The 24,167-nt window shown below is 46.1% G+C and overlaps 1 protein-coding gene across 6 annotated transcripts in view; it reads left to right on the top strand.

Annotated features, from left to right (window-relative positions):
• The first annotated feature begins 2,151 nt into the window (after positions 1–2,151).
• Positions 2,152–24,167, top strand: part of LOC146861681 (uncharacterized) — a 250,552-nt gene continuing 228,536 nt past the window's right edge. For 5 of the 6 annotated variants that reach the window (XM_085646047.1, XM_085646046.1, XM_085646050.1 and 2 more), the window contains exon 1: positions 2,158–2,365. In XM_085646047.1, coding sequence (XP_085502173.1) covers positions 2,342–2,365 — 24 coding nt within the window. In that variant the 5' untranslated portion in view covers positions 2,158–2,341. Of the gene's footprint in view, positions 2,366–24,167 lie in introns of all 6 variants that reach the window. The other variant, XM_085646049.1, reaches the window with a different exon arrangement.

Raw genomic sequence — 24,167 nt, 5'->3', positions numbered from 1 at the left:
CACCCGGGCGGTACTGCCACGAGGAATCTGCTCAAGCAATACTACTGGTGGCCAGGGATGTGCGGCGATGTCGGCAGTTTTATCGACCGATGCGGACTGTGCTTAAGGGCCGACAAGCACTGGAAGACGGCGAAAGGTACGCTGCAGCTGGTGGACATTCCTGCCGGTCCATGGATCAAGGTAGCCATTGACTTTGCAGGCCCATTTACCCTGCTGCCTGACGACTGCAGACATCTCATTGTCCTCACGGATTACTTTTCCAAGTGGATCCACTACAAGTTCGTCAGGGAGGTTACCACTGAACGAGTGATCAAGGAGCTGAAGAAGATCTTCGCTAGTGAAGGACAGCCGAAGGTTTTGGTGTCCGACAACGGCACACAACTGGTCTCCAGACAGATGAAGGACTTCCTGGCCAGATTGGGAATCAAGCAGGAGAAGACCCCGCTCTACAGCCCTAAGAGCAATGGGCAGGTCGAGCGGATGAATAGATTCTTGAAGGAGGGTGTGCAACAGGCGGTTGCCTCCAACTTAGATGTAAAAGCATTTCTGGCAGACAAGGTGCACACTTTTCACAACACGCCCAATGCAGTCACGGGGCACACTCCGTTCTACTTGATGAGAGGGAGAAGGTGTATGAGTGAGCTTACTCCCAAATTTAATAAGTGGTATGACATGAGGGAGGAACGTGAGAATATACCTGATGAGAGGTTGAGAGTCAAAGAAAGAATTGTGGCTGAACAGGAAAGCAACAAACGGTATGCAGATATGGTGAACAGAGCCAAGGTTAAAGAGGTAGCGCAGGGGGATTGGGTATTGGTGAAGAAACCAACCAAGGCGATGAAAGGAGAATCTATTTTTCAGACCCCTGCACGTGTGCAAGGAGTGACTAAGGGAGCTGTCTGTTTGGAAGGAGGGGGATGGCGTAGCAAGGACGACATTGTCAGGCTCAAGGCAGGCCAAGAGGAAATCATCATGAGAGGCAGCCAGGTGCGCGAGACCGAGAGCGATGATAGTATGTACGAGTGGCAGGTTCAAGAAGACAATGATGGTGCCACTGGTGATGATGTGAGTGGTAGTACAACTCCTATACGAGGGCGGACTGCACACGGAAGTGCAGACCGATGTGAGAGTACGTGGCACGGCCGAGGGGATACCGAAGGCCGTAGTGACAGCAGCCCTATATCAGTGAGGAGTGACAGTCATAATGTGATGAATGCAAACCAAGGTGGTACGGGCACCAGCGGCGGGGGGTCCACCCTGCATGTCACTCCCCGCAGACCAACAAGGCATATCAGGGCTCCCAAAAGGTTCGAAGATTTTGTTATGAGATGATCGTTATGTATAATTCTCAATTTGTTAAGAAAGGGAGATGCCGTACGTGAAGTAACGTACTAGTCTTCCAAAGTCAGAGGACGTCCTCTTTCCATTGTATGTGGCCTCCTGACGTCACTGGCCAATCCGGTGTCGAGGATGGCTGTGACGTCAGGGGGCGGGGCGTGGAGCGGGGAAAGAGCGCGAGGTCGCTAGCCGGCGGTTGTTGTTCCCGCTGCTCCTCGTGGGCCGTAACATTCACTGTACTCAATAAAAAAGGCTCAGATGTACCAGTAACCTGTCTCGCCTCCCTCATTCATGCCACTACACAGCTTTGAGCGTTTTTCGATAGCACTGATAGTTTCAAGTCTGGAGTTAAGAAAATAGCCCGCTGCCCGCTATGGCCATTCTGGTGGTGCTGCCACCAACCAGTGCCATACGACGAAAAAGAAGTAATGCTGGGATCCTTGGCATGTGTAGACACATGGCTATCACTAATCATTTGAGACAATGCCTTCTAAGTTAGCGCGGGGAGATATATTTCATTCTTTCCATTACTTGTGTAGGTTTTGGGTGACGAACTGCTTCCGCAGTCTGCCGGTTTGCATGCCTGGTGGCCCATAGAAGCCCGAGGCATCTTCTGCGCCTGTGGCTTATGGCTTTTCTTGTACGTTCAGGCTTAGGTGCGCGCACATTCAGAGAAGAGAAACTCTCTTCGGCATCCGGTCAACAGCACCAGCCGGCCATCTAGTTCTGGACGCCCTCCGTAAAGAGACACTACTTATCGACGCACGCGCTGAGGAGTTATAAAATAAAGGATCGTGTCTCTCTTAGGAGCATGCGCTTTCGCTGAATGAGCGCGCGCAGCACTCCGGATAATTCTGTATACAAGATGCCAAGACACTTTAGGTCTTGAATTATAATCATTTACAGGCAAGAGGCTCTGGATATGCCCGTGGTTTTATGACCGTCTGTCACCCCCGTTCCTAAAGTTGACAAGAGACGCTTTTAACTCGGTTGCTGAAGCAACATGTCGGGGAAGAAGTCAGACAAGGTGAGTGAGACACGGTGCAGCCCCCTGGAATATTTTGGGGACTAATCCTGCGGACAGTAGAAAATGTCTTTCAGCGAGCGAGCCCAGGTTACTACAGCCAAAGGCTGGTATCTGCAGCAGAACCGTGCTCTATCTCTGCCACCCCTCAATAGATGCACCGACCACAGAAATGTAATTTTAATATGGAGCCTTCCTGAAAATTGAACAGTGCCATATAAATCAAATTACCCCACCGAATCAATATTCATAGTATTTTACTGCTAAATAATTATTGAAAAGGAAATGAATGACGCACGTCGTTTACTGAACGCTAAAACCAGTGAAATGTTATTTTAATTTATGAGCTTGTTTAACTGCACTTTGCACTTTAAATAAAATGTGTAGCAAAGCGCTAGCATCACAAGATGGATTATAGGAAAATACATTTGTAGTTTTACATTTTAACACTGTCTGCGTATTTGTATTTTTGAATCCTGCCCATTAAGTTCCCTTTTCACATGGATTGTTATGAGTTGCCTACCCAGCTGATATTAGGATGGCCTCTTTTTAAAATGAAATGTAGTTTTGAATGTAATGTTTACTTTTATGACATTAAGTTGTCGAATAAAGCATTCTTGACTTGACTGTGAAATGTTCTGTGCTGGTTTGTTTGAGCGCGGCCACTATCGGTGTTTATGACATATATAGATAAAGGCACAGGTTATTGGGTAGAACATTATGGCTGAGCTTTTCAACCAGGCAATAATTACTAGAATTAAATAACTTTTTTTTAAAACATGACACTTATGTTTTTAAATAATTTTAAACACTTGGATACCACCTTGAAATATATTTTCGAGCAGATAAAACCCATTGGGTTAAAGTCCTTTATCAAAAGTGGGCACTAATTAGTTTGAAACAAGCGGGGCACATATGTATTTTTTCCTACGTTTAATGTGTGTCTCATCAAAATTGTTTTTTTCTTTACTATCTCAAACTTCCTGTCATTCAGTGGCCTCTACCTTTTTCATGTCTTAACATTCTCATTTCTTGCCTGCTCTAATCTCCACCCCATCTTTTGCTTTCAGTGTATCTTCTCAACTGCCTTCATTCACACCCTCAAACACAAACATCACACTGTCTCTTGGTGATTGCCACTAGGATGAGCACTACTGAAGATGTGCTGAAAGAATATAACTTTAATTATGAAAGTAGATTAATTTTTCAAACAAATGGCCTGAATATAAAACTACTTTGTAAGTAGTCCTTTTTAGGTCTCGCCTGACCCATCGCATGCGCTGGTCTGGCGAGACTTATTGAGAGGACTCCAAAAAGTGCTACCAGGCCAGCCTAGAGCTACAGTGCATGTGCGCGGGCGCGCGCGCCGCGCTTTACCGCGATTACTTTCACGGCCGCTTTGATGTTTGATCGCGATCACTTTCACTTTCACGGCCGCTTTGCATAGCCAACAGGTCTCGCTTTTGGGACCTTATAAGTATTTAGTTATGCAACTGTTGCATGGCTAAACACTTATAAGGTCCCAAAGGCGAGACCTATTGGCTATGCCAATGCTTGTTAGAAATAGTGTGAAAGTTGCCCACTGAAGTGACAGGTGGTTTGGATTCTATTAAAAACTCAGAGCCAAATGTTATGTCTTGCACTACTTTTGTGAAATTTTGAGCAGCAAAGGAATAATGCATTGAAAACAAAATGCAAAACTGATGCCAATGTAGAACAAATAAAATCCTAAGTCATTATGTCCTCACAATGTGTCCCCAATTCCAGCACAGTGCTTCCGTTAATTAGAGCTGCAACACTCCACATATCCTATTTGCAGGTCGGAAACATGACCAAACACAACAAAACAGTTCAAATGATGAACAAGCTGAAACATCAGGAGAGTCATAGAAGCACAAAAACACCATGCTTCTTCTGGAAATCAGCCAACAGCAGGTTAAGTTCGGTCTTAGAACCAGCAATCTCCAAGAACGCCTCATATGCTATAAGTAATCGGACTAAAAAAGAAGAATTAGAAAATCAGGGGTGAGGCGAGGGATAGTATTCACCTCCAAACCTGTAATAAAATGGTGATATTCCTAAGCAGGACAGGAGAATCTAGATTTTATTAAGGAGAAGGAGGCTAGTATTATGCATGAATATTTTAATGCTGCATCTCACAGCAACTTTAAGGAGCAATAAACATTACTACTCTTATAGCATAACTTCTAGAACCAGAAAGTTTTTGTCTATATCATCGTTCACTTTCAACATTCCTTGTCTTTGAATGATTAAAGACACGTCTTCAACATATGTCATTCCCAACTCCAAACTTCTTGCTTGATCCTTCCGCAGTCTCCTCACTATGCAGCTGATGATGAAAGAAAAAGTTATACAACACTTGCAAACCGCCAAAAACACCAATTTCAATTACAACACAAAAATGTAAGTTTTAACAAACCTATTGTCTGTTTTCCGTTTATGGCTTTTGAAGGGCGAGTTGGGTGAGATAATGCTAGCTTGCACACCCTTGTTAAAATCCACATGCTCTTGTCATGTTTTGTAGCATCAGTATTTTATGGCAAAGCTTCTTAAGAACACATTAGACGCATGACCTATAGGTTTCAAATCGAAACTTTGCAAACACCCTGGCATTTGCCCAATCTGCTGCTTTCAAAACATGTTCCAGTTTCCCATAAGACAAGTAACCCTTACTTTTCATCACACCAACGTAATGAATGTGATCCAAATATAGACTAATCCACATGAGACTCTTCATAACTTTCAATGTGCAAACCTGTTAAGAAATACACCAACAAACCCAATAACTGGATCCACAACCCTTTCGATGCGCCAGTGACCCCAATCATTCCACACTCGTCTATACATCTTGCTTGTACCTTGTGCCCAAGAGTCTCTGATTAAATGTGATGCATCTTCGGAAAGGATCTTGACTCCTCTAGATTGCCTGATATCTTCCAAACAAGACAGTTCAGATTGTGTTTTCAACCAATAAATGTCCAGTCGAGACGTTCCTATAAACTGATATAGGATCTGTGTGTTTAGACAGTATAGTCTGTGGGATTGGTGTCCAGACTGATTTCAGACACCCCCTCCGGGTATGTTGGCCTGTATACCAGCTAGCTCACAGTGCCACTGTAAACTCCTCTTACCAAAGAGAGAATAGTTATTGGCAGCTATCGAACATGACCACTCTGTCTCATCAGGGATCGTGGAAACCGTGCAGTACGTTTCGCTCAATCACTCGTGCTCACTTTGTCTCCGAGAGAGACACAGAATAAATGGTGGGGACGTTTTCAATAAGTATTTATTGAACCAGGCTCATTCTAGTGTAAAATAGGTGTGCTGAAACAATCATAAGACTGATACAGATATAAATGATTATAAGCACCAACAGAGTAAAAGGATGGTAGATTCCTATCATAGTGCTAAAACAATGAATACAGGCAGGTAAAAATAATAATGCGTACTCCTACGATGTAACCCTAACTAGATGTGCATGTAGGTGTAGAGCCAAGAATCCCTCTAGGATAATGGCAGGGGTGTGGAATTTAATAAAATATCTACTGTCCATGGGGCAGGTTGAATCATAAATTTACTTGTCCTCTAACAAAATCCACTTGTCCCTTTGGTGCCATGTAGTGCTGTGACAAATTATGCTAGCAATCTCATTATATAAGAGCTCTGATACAGCCTCTCTGATTATACCAGGGCTCATACTATAGTAGTGTTTTGAATACTTGCAGCCCCCGTATGTTGCCACGTTTCCGTAGATCTACATACTGGGGCTGAAGGCAGTGGTAAGCAATAATTCCAGTTTCAGGGTTAGAATGCCCTTTTGAGTTTATGCAAACATACTAACTTGCATGTTTCAAGGGTTTTAAACAACTCTTCTCTAATCTTATCCCATACTGATAAATGTTGGAAATTTACTCCTGACAATGGCAGACGTAAACCTTCTTCCAGAGTTGGAGAAAAAGTGGTTGGAGGGTAAGTGAAATTGCAAACACTCAGATTTTCGCATGAGCAAATCTACACATGCATATTTGCTCATGCAAAAATGCAGTTCACAAATATTTTCTAGGAGTACTTAACCTACTTCTGTAAATACTTGGTAATTCACAAAAGCTGTATAGCTGCACTTAATGCAAGGTCATAAACCCTGGGTGCACTTTTGAGACTTTCTTTAATAATTGTGCCCCTAAATTGGTCTGGCATTGACCATGACCTTTTGTTTATATTAAAATTCTGTCTCTCTCTCTGTATCGGCTGTCTAAAGTGCGAGTGGCCACATTTCTGCTCTTTCATAATGAGCATATCATCACACAAAGTAGTTTTGTTCAGTGCCAGTAACTACTGTGGCAGTGTGTGCTTTTTGAGACCAAAATCTTTTTTGCTTTTGCCAATGTTTGTTATAATGGTGAGGGCCCGGCAGCTCCCACACTAATAAGATTTTACAAAAACCATGCCTAAACAAGTACCACGTTGACAAAACTAAAAACCTGACCACCAATTTCAGACCTACCGGCTTTGCCAATGCTTGTTTATTTTAGTTTCCCATAATCTTATTGAAACTGGTTACACTGATTTTCCATTATGAATTTTTTTGGGAAACACTAGCAAGCATGAACACATGTTACTAAATGATGCTGCAAAGAAATGGTACCTGAAATCTTCCAGTAGTTTCGCGAATTGTTTTTTTTCCCTGCTTTCATTTTTTTTTAGCAACATTTTATTTTGAAAGCAAAGAATCCTCAATCTTGCTTTAAAACTCCGGCAAGTATTTGCATCAAATCAGTGAGCATTCTGTAAGCATTATACATAGCCTCATATTGCTAAACTTTGAAAACGTGTGTACACATTTTTATACTAGATCCACTGTCAGTAGTGCAGTCAGAGCTTACAACATTTACTTGGAGCGCTCACCCTAATAATAAAGGCTTTTAATTAATGAACCGTAAATACAGGTTTGAACAGCATTAACATATGGACAAAATGTTACCTTAACTTCAGACAGTGCCCTTCCCTGATCCATAATGTGGTACTGCAAACTGGCAGCCAAAGGGTTTGTGCTGCACGGGGTTGGGCCTGTGTGTCCCAAAGACAAAATACACATGAAAACATGTTGCCTGTGACCCCAAACAATATGTCCTGTGCGTCGGGCTATAGGAATTCCACATTCCTGATAAAGTCAACCCCATTATCTGAAGTGAGAGACTGTGGGACCCCGTCTTGGTCTCGAGATGGACACCCTGTGAGGGATGTCAGATCACTGCAAAATAGAGTGTCTGCGTGTAGGAACCTCAGCGTCTTGTGTCAGCATTGAAGTCCTTTTTCTCCTCTCCCTGCCTCAGGAAAGGTATGGTGTTCATATACCCAAAGTGGTACCCTCAGGCGGTCTACCTTTGCTGTGCCATGTCAGACTAGGATGACAGAAGGAATGACCCTTATACATAATTATTATGCAGGAGATGGTAGCCCTGCTGAGATTCCAAGATTCCTCATGCATAATGAATGAGGCTAGTTTTCAGAGAAAACCCCACGTCATTAAAGCAGTACCGTAACTAGGTAAAAGGTCTGTACCAAGAACTGTAATGTAGTGTAATGGCAGGGGAAATATAAGTGAAAAGTTTGGTTACTACTTGAGCCTATATCAGGGCACCTGTATGAAGCAAAACACCCACTCCTCATCCAACTGGATGACCTACTAAAATGCTAAATGTACTTCTAAAATATGCAGACCACTAACAAGTCCATAAAAAATACGAAAAAAATGCTAAAATACTAGCATAAGCTGTAGAAGTCTATTAAAATATGTTCGTATATACGGTCCGAACAATTATGAGTGCCTGAAAGCAATGCTGTTCAGCAAGAAAAGAACAGTGGTTTTTGTTTAATAATTCTATACTTGGTTGTTTTGAAAGGCCACATTTTTCCCAGCACACAATGAGCCAGATGTTTGTGTGGGAGATGCAACATAACTTGCTTGCAATCGCAGACAAAGGTCCCTGCAACACCTCACAGATCAGGTCAATCGAGCACAGATGATCTTCTGTAGTGCCCACAGCCGATGCCGGGAAAGCCTGTATGACATCCAAGGCCTGAGTGCTTTTAGAGGAGCCGGTCTCTATTCCAACAGGAACTCAAGCGTCTTGTGGTGGTTCTAAGAACGCAAACATCAGCATGGGAACAGGCTGAGGACACAGCAGTATATGGGCCACTATCTGGTCCAGTAAAGCATCAATGTCCGGTGGCGCAACTGATGGAAGTGTTAGACAGAGATCCTACATGCATTCTTGTCCGCATACCAGGCATCGGAGGACAGGCAAAACACAGTCAGTCCAGACTGTTCGAAAAGATAGGAACCAAGACTCACTTAGTTCTCAAAGGCGAGGTGTGCCCAGATGGAGTACCATGCGATCACGGTATTGGCGCACCCAGGAGCATTTTGTTCCATCTCCTTGGTGACTGGGACTTCCATTGCATAGCAGAATAATTACAATAAGGATTCCTGCTATTAGTAACAGGATTAGCAGAAGTCCTCCAAAAATGCTTCTGAATACAGAGTGTATGTAAGCTGGAATCACTCCGAAGACTGTCTGAAAGGTGCTTAACAGTCCTGAACCTATGGTCTTAAATAGGTGTACTATACCCGTCGTATCGGACATGTTAAAGATGCATTGTACCATTTCTGTGAAATGGAAAGGGCAGTTCCTTCGTACAAGTGCTTGTATCTCAGCTAAGGACCTTGCGACCTGAAGATCAAAAGTCTCTCGGGCAGGGTTTAAGGGCACAGTTTTCTGTAAAATCATGGCTTTCATTTGGCTCAGAGTATTAAACCAGATAAATGAAACATTCAACAAAGGCCATAACGGCACCCCCTGACTGTGTGGGTCGTTGGAAACAATACTTGCATACAACAAGAACCCTGGAGCCTACAGTGACAAGATATGCGATGCCCGGAAGCATCCCACAACAACCTTGATTATTCAGCATCATAACTCCCATTTTAGAGCAACTTGAACACCAAATTATTCACGGCAGCCTGGGACCCTTTCAAAAAACAGGATAAGTTCGCAACTGAACCGTTACAGGCCCCGTGAAGCATGATATCCTGGTATATGAGAGATCCACTTAGAGTTCTCGCAGTGTGTACATCTGAGAAATACTTCCATGTCTCCACTCCTGCATCGAAATCTGTACGGCAATTCCCAAGATTCCTTGATGAATTTCTTACCCATTGCTTCATATCGGCCTACTGTTGTTCTAGGCAATACTGAAACTGGAAAGTTGTGACCGGTAGCGATATATGGCCATGAATTAACCATTCTGTGGATGGTGACTCTACCACAGTGAAAGGTAATTGGTCCAGTTTTTCAATACGCAGCTTTGTATAATTTGCTCCTCTCTGTGCCAATGTAACCTGCTTCTTAGTTAGATTGTATGGAGAGAACAGGGACGTACTGTTGATAAATTGCCAAGGCACATAACTAGAATGCAATGAATGTAGCGTCCAGCTTAGCAACATAATAGAACATAGCTGAGGCTGTCTGTGCTGTAGTATGGACAAATTCTGTTCTAGTATATCTATAGCAGAAGATACAATGTTTCCCAGTGAATAACACCTGGATGTTAATGTGGTCATACCATTGTCAACCACTGCTAAGGACTTTTCTAGGTTAATTCTATCAATTTCACGAAGTCTCTCTACAGCTTCTTGTTGAGAGATTTTCCAAATTATATTTTAAACAGTGTGTAAGAAATGTTTCTGACATGGCTTTTGGGGACCCAATAAAAAGTCCCTCAAATCCATGTCTTCTGATAGTTAGGATAAGTGTTTTTTCACCTGGGATAGTGTTGAGGTTTTGAGCTAATTGAGGCGGAACTTCCCAACACTGTATAATGTCACCACCCTGGATGTTCTCGTTGTACATAGCGTTGGTCCGGCTATGGATACTAAACCCTTTGGTGGTACCCCTGAACCTTGACTGACACCTATTTGTGTCTGAGGGCCAAACTAACCAGCCCTTTCCAATCGGGTCTGATGTATTGTATGAAACTGTAAGTATGATGTCATCTACAGTATCCTCACCATGTGTTTTAAAGTATTCAAAGTGTGATGTGAGGGTATCCAAGGTGTGTTGAAATCCTTGTTCTTGGCTAGTTTAAGACAGGAAGTCTGTTGCACAGTGTTGTTCAGAAATATGATCTGCTGTGGAATAAGGCACGCTCAAAATAGTGCTTCTGTTCCCTGAACTTGCCATTCCTTTGAACCCCAGACTGAATTTGTCTATACTGTCTTTCCCTACGTCGAAAACTTGCTTAGACAGTTGGGGAAATAAAGGATGCAAAGTAGATCTGTTCGGTGTTTGTTAGCATATTTTCCATGCAGTTATAGGTGCCACCTTATAGTAAAATGTAGTCGGGTCAGAAGTGTTAAACCCTGAAAAATAAGAGGACTTCTGTGCGAATGTTCTTGAACTACCTTTCGGTGGTGTTGGGCTATGTTCCTATTGGTGGTATGTAAGAACATTACTTGGGATACTGGATTTATGTAAAAAGTGATGACGATAATGTTGGTAACAGTACATTGTGTCATAATCAACTATGTCCTCTAATATTTCAATGCTTGAAAATGCGGCGGATTGTTCTAAATCAGACAACATATTATTTAAAGTTCAAAATCCCAATTGTCGGAAAATTTACTGGCGGTAATGAAATCATATAAAAATTTTTTAAATACATGCAGTATTTTCAAAAATTCTGTAGGACCAAATACATCATATGAAACTGTCTCAAACGATACCATCAGGAATTCGAACAGCTGAAATGTTAATGAAGGACAGGTCTCTTTGTACAAGATGAGATGACGTATGAAGTATCTGGACCAAGTTCACAATTGATATTGCAGAGCGTTCTGCGAGATAGTTTCTGTTCATGAGTAAGCAAAAGACAGTCAGTAGGCCAATCCAAACTAGAAAAAACAATATTCCAGTTATTATCCAGAGTTGTAGCCAAGGTGATAAAAAGTAAGTCTTTTTCAGAAAAATGTAGACTTCATGAAGTTGTTGTTTACAGGAAACTTGAGCTGGGGTTGTTTCAGGTTCTCTGGGATCAAGAGAAAAGGTATCAAAATCGATGAAGATGCCAGATGCAGTTCGATTCATATTTGGTAGCTCAGTTAGTTTTGCTGAATTGGCAGACATCTCTTGTAGAGGCATATTTATGTAGATATTGGTGGTAGGTGATATTTGTCTTTCATTTATTTTTTGATGTTCTGTTTCAACAGGAATGAGTTCCATTTCATCGTTGGTAAGTCCATTACTTTTGTATTGATGACTCTTCAAATGTTATGAGCCTTTCTGTCTAAACTTCCTGTATGGTAGCAAGAGGGAAGCGTCAGCTTCCTAGGAGCCCATGAGGCATACTATTCAGTATCGTCCACATAGTGTGGTTTGATCAACTTGATGGAGACAAATCTCTTTTCTTTTTTGCCGGCAAGAGGCGGAAGAAGTACTGTTCTTGTTCCTTCGACAGCCAGGACAGATATAGGCTTTCTGTATGATGGCCCAAATTCTTTCTTCTCCGCAATCTTTTCTCTGACCAGATTCCTGACATTTGGGATCCAGGCAGGTCTTGCCGTGACTGATTTGACTTCCCCAGTGGTGGTGCGTTTTACTTGTACGTTGCTTTGTAGTGCCCGGAATTCATTGAAATCCTGTTAAACAGCCAAACGTTTATTGATGTCTAATAGTTTTTCATTTGCCAATGTGCCTTCATAATTAAGATCAGTATCACGAGTTCCCCGGATCGAGGGAGGGAACAGATGAGATACAGGAGTGGAGAAGTGTACCTCACGGGTCCGGTCCTCTGCTCTCTTTACCGCACGAGGAACCACCAGACTGGACTTGGAGTGGGGAACACGCAACATTGGAGGAATCAGCTGGTGCCCACCACAGCTCCTTTAAGTGGGACTCGTACTTCGCAAGCCCCTCCCCGCACTCAGCGTCACTGCACCTGAACCGGTGACTGAAAAGGATGATCCAGAGGGCAAGGGGTGTGTGGCTCAAACCCGGAAGACGAAACGGGGAAGAGGACGCCGGCCGAGAAACGCAGAGAGAAGATTCACCTTCGCAAGACGCCGAGCCCCTGCTGTTGCCTACAAGAGAGGAGAAGGACGACCAAAAGGAAGAGCCAGGAGGCCAACGACCCCGTGCTACGCCCAGCCACACTCCTGGAGGAGTGTGGCTCAGTCAGGTGTGTGCAAGGTTCTCAGGGTGGGTCGGGAGGAGGGGGAAGACCAGCGATTAGCGGGTTTTTGTCTCACTGCTCCAAGCCTATGGTACCCTTCCCCTTGCACTTCTCCACGTTCATAGCACCAAACAAAGTCACTGGTGGTCCCTCCTTCCCTTTTCCCCGGAAGTATCAAATAGGATAACACTACTCACGGTTCCTTCGTTTGTCTCTCTTGTTTCTGCCGTCCTGAGGAGTCCTGGGTTGCCTGGAGGAGGGAGAAGACCAGGAAAGGAGTCACCACTGATCTAGTCAGAAACTCCGAAATTAAGCAGTGCTGACCGGGTAGAAACACTCTATCCTTTCCGTAATAAGACATATTATTCCCATATGACCATTGGCTTATATCAGGCGTCCTTACAAAACCAATAAAGAGCACAAAAGCACTTTTGGAGTAGCCGTTATTTCTTCCGATCCCTCACAATCAGGTACCCACATTCTTGTCCCAAATAGGACTTCATAAGGAGTGACACCTCCTTGGGAACTTCATGGCATATTGTTAAGAGCCCTTGGACCCCGTATAGGTGATTGACCCTCATACCACCCGAACCTAATACTCTTGCTGTTAAAGATTGCTTTAAGTCCCAGTTTTTCCTCTCCATGACTGAATTTCCCTCTGGATGGTACGGAGAGGAGTTCCGCAGTGCAACACCCAAACTTCCCATGGCTTCCTTGTAAGCCCTAGAGCTAAACGCAGTGCCACGGTCAGGATGTAATGTGCCAACTGCGTCTGTCCCTATGAAGACTCACAAATCTTTTATAACAGTTCGAGCGTCAGCCAAGCGCTGAGGCCAAACCAACAGGAATCTAGAGCATGAATCCACTGCCACCAAGATATACCTTTAAGCCCCATCTGATTGTAGGGGGCCGCAGTGGTCCAAATAGACTCAAGCGGGTGGTCTGTCTGATATCAATAGTGATGTCTGCGCTGGACGTGCTACGGTGGAACCCTTCATTTGCTGACAGATGTCGCACTTTAAGAAAAAATTCTTTGTTTGTTTAGTTAGTCCTGGCCTCCAATAGCGTTGCTTAAGCAAAGAAACTGTCACAGTAATTCCTGTGTGTGCAAAACCTAGATGTGAAGCTAGAATTAAACGTAATCTGCGATCCATGTTTGGTATTACTCCATCTTCTACTCCTGGAATTTGAGCATATAGAATGTTATTTGCATCTAACTTGTAGTACTTGAGTGGAAAGCCTTTTGGAATGGCTGAGCTGTTCTTGCGTGAAGCAATGACCGCTACCATTATCTGTCTGTATATTCTCGTGCTAGAACGAGTGATTGCAGCTACTGTAGCAGTGCCCCTTTTGCGTCTTCATCAGCCAATGAATTCCCTTCAACGTGAATGCAATCATGTTGATGACTCAGCGTATCACGTGAGCTCTTGGTAGTTCGTTTTTCAACTCCGCTTCCTGTTACTATAGCAATTTAGGCTTGATTGTGCAACTTTTTGAGTCTTTAAACTCAAAAAGTTTTGACCCTAGTAGTGAAGATATTCATTGTATGACTGGACACAGTAAAATGACTCGCACACGATCAGTGTGGGGAATTCTCGATCCGTATGTATAAGCGCCAGTAGCAGGGGTTTTAATTCAGCCAGTTGTGCCATGCAGTCTCCTAGAGACTGTCTTCGTACTGCTAAGATGAAACTTGCTTTCCTGCATACGACCCTTCACTATCGCACACTCAGCGCTGTATTGTTGTTTACTTCCTATGGTCGGCTGAGCAGATCCGTCGGTGTAAATAAAATATTCATACTGATCTAGAGGCATTTCATTTGGGAGAGGCTATTCTTGTTTGTATTGCAGGAATGCTTGCGTTGTAAGTGTAGAGTCAAATTTGTAACCTAAATCTGTTGCAGTGAGGGAATTAGTCCATTGTATCCATCTTGGATGTAAAGCTTTTGCATTTGGAACGCTTGATTTCATGACCGCCTCGAAGGCTGGTATCAGAGTTACGACAATTATTCTTTTTCCCTGAGCTAGTGCTCTCTCTCGCTACAGCAGTCTGTACTGCTGTCAGAATTTTTTCTGTGGAAGCAAAACACATTTCTTCATTTGCGCACAAGTGTGATTTATATGCTATGGGTACCGTTTCGACTTCAATGAAGGTTAGGTAAGTGTACCCAGATTTACCTGCTATAACACGGATCACCAAATTTGTGGTGTTTACACGTGTGTGTAGGTGTTAGGAAGCTATCATGTCGGCTTGTAGGGAATGTAAGATATCTGCGTGTTCCTGTGTCCAATGCCTAACCCTATTATACCCTTGGGGGAGTCAACAGAATTGATGCTGAGAATCGAGCCCTGAGAATGCTGTTAAATATCTGCTTTCAGGCTCTATATTTTGGCAGAAAAATCCATTTGAGATATCTAGTGTTTTGTATTTTTTCAGCACAATGTTATTCATTAATGCAGCACTGTGTGCATTCTATACTGCAAATGTTTTAGTGCATGTGGTGGTGAGATGTCTGTCGAGGACGCGGACCCCGTATGCTCCCGAGATCCCGTTGGTTATTTGTTAAGCACTGCCACATTGAGGGGACTGGAGCGGATTACGACTGTGAACTGAGGTTGGGATCTCCACTATAGGAGATTTATTTAAAGACAATAACCTACTTCCTTTTAATGATCTCCGGGAGAGATATGACCTCCCCAGAGGTGATTTCCTCCTGCATGCCGCACTGACGGCAGCTATCAGGAGGCATTGGCGAGGGCGAATGGTGGAGCCCCAAAGCTGCTTGGCCTGCCAATATGTGGTGAGGGCGGCGGGTTCTATCAAGGCAGTTACCTGCCTTTACAGGCGCATCACACAGGGACTGCGCTGACCCCTCGCAGAATTGCGTTTCAAATTGGAGGAAGATCTGGGAGAGGCAATCCGTGAAAAACCATGGGAGGAAATCGTAGCGAGGGCCTGGAATAGCTCCAGGAATGCACGATTCCAGCTGATTCACTTCTATGTCCTGCACAGGGCGTACATTACCCCGGGCAAGATTAATGAATACTTTGAGGCCAGGACTGCGTGCCCGATATCAATCTGGAGGGCGCGGGGTTTCTTCCCGAGGCTCCCCCTGTTTCTGTGGAATGACGATCAGCGCGCACATCGCGCTGACGTCATTTCACAGAAACCGAAACTGAAATGAGCCTTTAGGCTCATTTCAGTTTCAGTTTCACTTTCTAAGTGCTCAGAGGGATATCTCAGCCCCCTGAGCACGTAGAAAGACTGGAGAGTCTCCCCTTTCCAATGGTACCCCTCCCCAGTGGATCCCTGCTTGCAGATAAATTCCAGTCTTTCTGCCCCCCCGGGAGGGCAGATGGAGGCAGTGGCCCTGGGGGCATCAAGCCCACTAGGCAGCAGCGATTACGCTGGCTTTTTTATGCGTGGGGGCTGCCCAAAATCCCCCACCCCCACAAAAAAATAGCCACAGTCTTTCTGCCCCCCCTTGGGGGCATATCGGGGCAACCCCCCCTCCCCCGATTCTCCCCCCCCCCCCCCCCCCCCCGGGCGTCAGAAAGCCGACTAGGCACCAACTTTTTTTTAGCAATGTGCCTACCTGTGGATTTTGGGCCCTAGCGCAGCTGGCACATAAGGAAACCTAGCAAACCTGTATATTTTTGAAAACTAGACACCAAGGGGAATCCAGGATGGGGTGACTTGTCTGGCTCTCACCAGGTTCTGTTACCCAGAATCCCTTGCAAACCTCAAACTTTGTCCAAAAAAACTAATTTTCCTCACATTTCTGTGGTGGAAAGTTCTGAAATCTGCATGGATCCACAAAATTCCACCCACTCTGCATTCCCCAAAGTCTTCAGAGAAAAATAGTACCTCACTTGTGTGGGTAACCCTAGTGCCCGCGACAGGAAACGGCCCAAAACGCAACGTGGACACACCACATTTTCACAGTGAAAGCTAACCCTTTTTTTGCAAATTGCCTAGGTATAGATTTTGAAGCCTAGCTCTGCCGGCACCTTGGGAAACCTAGCATACCTATACATTTTTTAAAAGTAGACACCCAGGGGAATCCAGGATGGGGTGACTTGTCTGACTCTCACCAGGTTCTGTTACCGAGAATCCCTTGTAAACCTCAAAAAACACATTTTCCTCACATTTCTGTGGTGGCAAGTTAGGAATCTGCATGGATCCACAAAATTCCACCCACCCCATGTTCCCCAAAGTCTTCAGAGAAAAATGGTACCTCACTTGTGTGGATAGGCCTAGTGCCCAAAACGCAACATGGACACCACATTTTCACCGTGATAACTGACCCTTTTATTTTTTGCAAAATGCCTAGCTGTAGATTTTGAACCCTAGCTCTGCCGGCACCAAGGGAAACCTAGCAAACCTATACATTTTTTAAAACTAGACACCCAGGGGAATCCAGGATGGGGTGACTTGTCTGGCTCTCACCAGGTTCTGTTACCCAGAATCCCTTAAAAACCTCTAAATTTATTTAAAAAAAACACATTTTCCTCACATTTCTATGGTGGAAAGTTCTGGAATATGTGTGTGGATCCACAAAATTCCACCCACCCCACATTCCTCAAAGTCTTCCGAGGAAAAATGGTTCCTCACTCGTGTGGGTTGGTCAAGTACCCGCGACAGGCAAGGGCCCAAAGCCTATTGAGGCGACATCAAAATTACCTTACACAAAATAACATGGTTTTGCAAGGGGGGTCCCATGAGTTTTTGACCCTGGGCTCGGCAGCCATCTATGAAAACCTACCAAACCCACACATTTCTGAGAACTAGCAAGGTATGGCTTGCGTGAGTCCCCTAACATTTCCTTACCTAGAATCCCCTGCAAACCACAAATTTTGTTGAGAAAAATCAATTTTTTTCTCACATTTCTGTGTGAGAAAGTTGTAGGATCACTGGGCTGACACAAATTTCCTACTACCCGTCTTTCCTACAGGTCTTCCGATAAAAATGGTACCCTACATGTGTGGGTAGTCATAGTGGCTGCAACAGGAAATGGCCCAAATGGTACTGTGGAGACTTCAGAATTGCCTATAACAAAACCACCTGGGTTTGGGGGGGTACCTGTTTTTTTGGCCCCGGGCTCGCCTCCATCTAGGGAAACCTATCAAACTCACACATTTCTGAAAACTAGACACCCGGGGAAGTTGTCAAGAATTCCTGTCATACGAGGGGAGGAAAACGGTAACCAGCGAAAACGGACTACATCTCCCAGGATGCTTAGCGGTTGAGAGGTTATGTAAACAGGAGAGCTGTTACATAACTCAAGGGAAACACGCCCTTATGTAAACAGGAGAGCTGTTACATAACTCAAGGGAAACACGCCCTTATGTAAACAGGAGAGCTGTTACATAACTCAAGGAAAACACGCCCTATAAAGGGAGGAACCGGGAGGTACAAGGCTGTCGGATATTGTGTTTACACCGACGTACCTGCTTCGTGAAGAGCAGTGTTCCGGAGTGGTGCTCCAGTAAGGCAAGAACGGAGGTAGGTTGAGTCGTTACTCCCTGGGCCGTGTCTTGCCCCATCGTCACCTGTGAAGGACCCGGAAGCTCTACCGGTCAACCATTGAGCTTCGCTTTTTGACTCGGCTGAGTCCAAGCGCAGTGGCGCTTTTGCTGGTTGGAGTCGTAACTCCCAGCCCGACCAGAGACACAGGGACTGCCAGCTGTAACGCACACCAGGAGGTGTTTGCCGCGTTACAGACTCGGAAGTCCACAGGATCGATCGATCGATCGAGCGGCTGCTCTCGGTTCAGTCTTCTTGCTTGTGATTGGGGTATCGGTGACGCATCACCAGGAGGTGACTCCGCGTCCCGGTGCAGTCTGAGGAAGAGGTTGAGCGGCTGCTCCCTTCAGGTAGAGACCCCGGCTGGGTGTTTCCCTGACTCCTCGATTCTCCCCAACACTCTTCGTGCCCCTCACAGCCTACCGATTGGCATTGTCGGCCATTTCATTTCTGCCCTCTGTTGGCATACGCCGGGATCGGCGTATATGCAGAGGACGGTTAGGACCATCCGTGCTGTGGGCTGGTAACGTACTTAGCCTGGAGGATTCCAGTGACTATAACTTTTGTTTGTTCTTTGTATTTTATTTGCCTTCATTAAAAGAACTAACCCTTCACAAGTGGTTGCGTCCTCATTGTCGTGTCTGTTAAACGATCCTGAGACGTTCAGGGCGTTACAGAAGTCCAACGAGGTATGGCTTGTGTGGATCCCCCAACGCTTCCCTACCCAGAATCCCCTGCAAACCTCAAATTTAGCTGAAAAAAAACAAATTTTCCACATTTTTGCGTGGAATCACCGTGCTGGCACAAATGTCCTACCCCACAACATTCTCCTTAGTGTCCCGAGTAAAATGATACCTCACTTATGTGGGTGTCCAATGCAGAATTGGCTAAAAACACATTTTTTAACAAATGTAGCGCTTAGAATTGTCGGATCGATACCCTAAATCCTTATGTTTTGGGCTCTTCCCAGTCACAGGCCCATGCCCCACCCACACAAGTGAGGTATCATTTTACTCGGGAGACTGAGAGGAACGTTGTGGGGTAGGACATTTATGCCGGCACAGTGATTCCACCCAAAAATATGTGGATTTGAAGGTTTGCAGGGCATTCTGGGTAGGGAAACATTGGGGGATCCATGCAAGCCATACCTCGCTGGACTCCCCTGGGTGTCTAATTTACAGAAATGTGTGGGTTTGTTAGTTTCCCAAGATGGCCGCCGAGCCCTGGGCCAAAAACCCAGGTAACCCCCCTTGCAAAACCAGGTTGTTTTGTCATAGGCCATTTTGATGTCTCCTCAATACGTTTTGGGCCCTTTCCTGTCGCAGGTACTTGACCCACCCACGTGAGTGAGGTATAATTTTTATCGGGAGATCTGGGGGAACGCTGGGTGGTAGGAAATTAGTGGATCCACGTAGATTCCAGAACTTTCGCAGACAGAAATTTAAAAAAAAAGTGTTTTTTTTTTCAGCTAAATTTGAGGTTTGCAGGGAATTCTGAGTAGGAAAACGTTGGGGACCCATGCAAGTCATACCTTGCTGGAGTCCCCCGGGTGTCTAGTTTTCAGAAATCTGTGGGTTTGCTAGTTTTCCACGATAGCCGCCGAGTCCGGGCCCAAAATCCCAGGTGACCCCACTTGCAAAACCAGGTTGTTTTGTGATTGGTCATTTTGATGTCTCCTCAATACGTTTTGGGCCCTTGCCTGTCACGGGTACTTGACCCACACAAGTGAGATATAATTTTTATCTGGAGACCCGGGGGAACGCTGGGTGGTAGGAAATGTGTGGATCCACGTAGCTTCCAGAACTTTCCCAGACAGAAATTTGAGAAAGTGATTTTTTTTTTTCCAGCTAAATTTGAGGATTGCAGGGCATTCTGGGTAGGTAAACGTTGGGAACGCACACAAGCCATACCTCGCTGGACTTCCCGGGGTGTCTAGTTTTTAGAAATGTGTGGGCTTGGTAGGTTTCCCTAGAAGGCTGTTGACCCCGGGGCCAAAAACTCATGGGACCCCCTTGCAAAACCAGGTCGTTTTGTGATAGGTAATTTTGATGTCGCTTCAATTGGTTTTGGGCCCTTGGCTGTCGCGGGTACTTTTTTCTTTTTTAAAACATCATTTTATTTGTTTTCAAAAGTTGCACGTTTCATACAGTGGCATGACATTGCATAATAACTCTATCATATGACTTGTAATATGAAATAACATCATGTCTGCTTTCCGCAGCTGTTCCCTACTCCTGCAATTGCTTACCATAGTGCTCATCTCAACAAATAATATATAACCCACAACAATAGCGTTCCCTCCCCCCTTCCCTTCTTCCTGGGTCCATACACATCTCCCGCTGTCATTTTCGGCAGGTACATCATTTCTTCGCACACCATACACTTTGCACATTTCTTATTGCTTTGTACGTGTCTACCCGTATCCCGGCCTCATACCCTACCCTGCATGTTGTTATTAGTGGTAGTAAAGTCTACGTCCAAGTCTCGACCCGCTTCCAGCATGGCATCCCACTCCATTGCAATAGGAGTCCTCCGTAACCCTCTCGCTTCCTCCCGTATCAGTGCTGCACTTTCTGCTCCCCCCCCCCCCATCTCACCACTTCAGTATGCCATGCATAAATTGTGGGCGGCGTTTTTGATTTCCATCTCATGGTGATCGCTCGCACTGCCAATAGAAGTGCTAAGTTCACAAACCTATTCTGTACTTAATCCCAGTATACAGCTCTCGATTGTAGCAGGTATCTCCCTGTGTGTAATCTCCGCCGTATGGCGTCTGATCGAGTCCCAATACCCTACAATTCTTTGGCAGGACAATATCGTATGTATAAGGTCTGCTCCCTCTAATCGACATCTGGGGCAATGATGTTGTGTAGTTGGTACATCTTGTCTAATCTGTGCGTTGTAAGATGTGCCCTATGTAAGATCATGGTTTGGATGTACTTGAATCTCGCATTCCTTGATACCTTCTTCGGGTGTTCCACTACCCTCTCCCATTCCTTGTCCTCTAAGGCTCTGCCTATGTCACCCTCCCATGCTGTGCGCAGCGGCGTCAGGTCTATTTGTGTATGGGAGCGCAGCCCTACATATAGCCATTTGATGAGGTGCCGACCCCTCCCCATATAGTACAGTGTTTTAACCAGATCATTTGTGGATGGCTCTTGTCTTTGTGGGGCCCAATGTGTTCGGACGTATTGCAATAGGGCTGCGTGTAAGAGATATAGGTGGTCCGGAGCTCCGGTTTCTCGCACGAAATTATCGTGGTCCATTAATACCCCGTCTCCGAAAAGGTCTGCCACCGTTCTGACCGCCACATCCAACCAAGGCGCCAGCCTGCGCGACGTCAAGCATCCATCTTGTAAAGGTATACCGAGCAGAGGTATGTTCCCGGCGTATGCAGGGGATGCTCCAGTGTACTGCAGGGCTGCCCTCCAACAGCGCAACGCCGTGCGCAAAAGGGGGGGGGGGGGGGGAGATCCCGCGAGATCCTACGGTGCGGTAGCAAGAGGGTGTGTAGAGCCCCTCTTTCAACATCCTGTTCAGTCATCCCTATTTCCTGTAGGTTACGCACCGCTGTCCAGAAGGCCAGCCACTGCAATTGACTGGCATAGAAATAAGCTCTGAGATCAGGCACTCCCAGGCCGCCTCCAGAGATGCTGCGTTGTAACTTGTTGAGGCTAATTCTCCGCCTACCCGTCCCCCATATAAGGTCAATTAGTAGTGTATTCATCAATTTAAAAGTGGTGCCCGGGAGCATAAGTGGTATGTTTGTAAAATATTAAAGCAGCCTCGGGAAGACCACTATTGCCGCCCTGCATGCAACTGACAGTGACAGGGCAGTCCAAAAGGTAATGCTAGATCGTAAGGCTCTAAGGGCACTGTTCAGGTTGCCCTCTATCATGTCTGCCTGGGGCCGATAAACTTGGATGCCTAGATACTTAAACGTGTGAGGTGCCACCTTGAACTGTAGCGTACCAAACAAGAAGTCCCGTAAGGGCGCCTGGTCCTTGAAGTAAAATACCGTCGATTTCGTTGGGTTGATAGCTAGCCCCGACAACTGCTCAAAGCGCAGAAACATCGCTGCCATGGCGTCCACAGGGGTACGGAGGTCGCACAAGTATAATACAATGTCATCTGCATACGCCGATATAAAGTGCGTGGTACGTCCCACCCTGATCCCCATATCCCCTAGTTCCGCCCTAATCTTCAATGCCATAGCCTCTAGTGCTAATATAAAAATAAGCGGCGACAGCGGGCACCCCTGTCTCGTTCCCCTACGTGTCTGCTATTCTGCCGATATGTGCCCTCCCGTTCGCGCTGTAGCCGTAGGGGCGTTATAAAGGAGGCGGATCCCCCGGACGTACTCTTCTGGCAATCTGAATCGTCCTAGGGCCTTGAATATGTAGTGCCATTTAACGGAGTCGAACGCTTGTTGCATATCAAGTGAAATACAACCCGCATAATCATAGTAATTCGGGGCTTCCCCAAGCAGTGCAATTTCCTTGTGTTCAATGATGTACTTCGCGCAGGTAAAAAAACGGTCTGATCCATATGGATCAGTTTATGCATATTCGGCAGGAGTCTATTAGCCAGCACTTTACTAAGTATTTTATACTCCGTCGTTAACAATGATAGCGGGCGCTAACTGGCCATGTCAGTGGGGTCCCTTTCTGGTTTCGGGATTGACACCACCAGCACCTGTGCCGTAGTGAGGGGCAAACTTCCCTTTTCCAGTGGTTCTTTATATAAAATTTCCAACTGGGGTACGAGTATTTCCGCGTAGGTAGCATAGACCTGGGTCTGTAGCTGTTTGATATGGGTGGTGTTTTGGGTTTGCTGGGGGGAGAGGACACCCAGCTCCACAGCATGGTTCTTCACCTTGTCGGCGAGTTTAGTATGGTCAGCTCGGAGTAGCAACAGGCCGGTCGTGAGGGCGCCGATTTGAGTTTCTATAGCTTTCCTCGAGTCTCTCACTTCCTGTAAAATTAAGTCCAGTTTGTCCACCGTATCCACCACGTTGGTAGGTGGTATACAGCTGGCCTGCGAGGAAGCGTCCATGGATGCTGCTGTGTCTGGGACACGATCAGTGCCGGTCTCGCTTTCCTGTTTGCCCTTCACTCGCCTCATCACGAAACCACCAGGGGCCGTGTCCCTTGCCACCGCGGGGAATCCGCGCTCACTGTCGCCGTTGGGCTATTCTCGTGTGTTGCCTGCTGTGTCCACCAGGCCCCTTACTATGCAGCTGCCCCAGTCAGCCCCGCCGTCGGTCTCCAGAGTAAGTATTCGCGCCGGCTCAAGCTTGTTGACCCCTGGTCCTCTCTTTGGTGCCCAGTGGCGGGCACCCCGACTGCAACCGTGTGACCCAGTGTAGGTGCGCAGGTCTATGCCCTCCCAGGGAGGCTGGGGGCGAAGTCGTCCAGGCTTCCTGTGTGGCTTGCTCTCTATGGCCTCACTCAGTGTGCCATGCCCCCATCAGCTCTGTAGCGCAGTACACGTTCTCTCCACATTCTCTGTGCGGGCCTTTACCTACCGCTGGTGTCAGTGCTGCCCCATTCACTCGTTATCCAGCAGTTGCCATCCAGACTGCACCGCTACCTTTGGGGTCCATCCACACAGCGTGTCCGGATCTCCTCTCCTGCTGACCCTTGGCAGTGTCACTCCGCCGCTATCCGCCTTTATGGTTATATACTCCTCCGGACTGTGCCGGATACAGCAGGCCCATGTAGGCCGCGCCGCATCCCCGGCACTCGCGTTGTCGAGATCCCACGTCACGCTTCTCCAGACCTCCGGCGCTCGCTCCCTAGGTCACGCCGCACCACCCGTTTTGTTCCGGGTTCTTGTGCACGACCCCGACGGGGCCCCACCGATCCACTCTGGACTCTCCCCTCTTCCGATGATCTCGTGGCCGCATGCGCTGTTTCGCAGCCACGTGATCTCACCGGCTCAGCTCACCCTGACTCTCCGCCGCTCCGTAGGCCCCTCGGCAGCTGATCGCTCCACTCCACAGCGGGTGCCTCGCGGGAGCCCTAA

This window comes from Triturus cristatus, chromosome 3_1 (genome assembly GCF_964204655.1).
Source record: "Triturus cristatus chromosome 3_1, aTriCri1.1, whole genome shotgun sequence".
NCBI lineage: Eukaryota > Metazoa > Chordata > Amphibia > Caudata > Salamandridae > Triturus > Triturus cristatus.
Note: the sequence above shows the minus strand (reverse complement) of the source record. Positions and strands in the feature narration are given on the sequence as shown.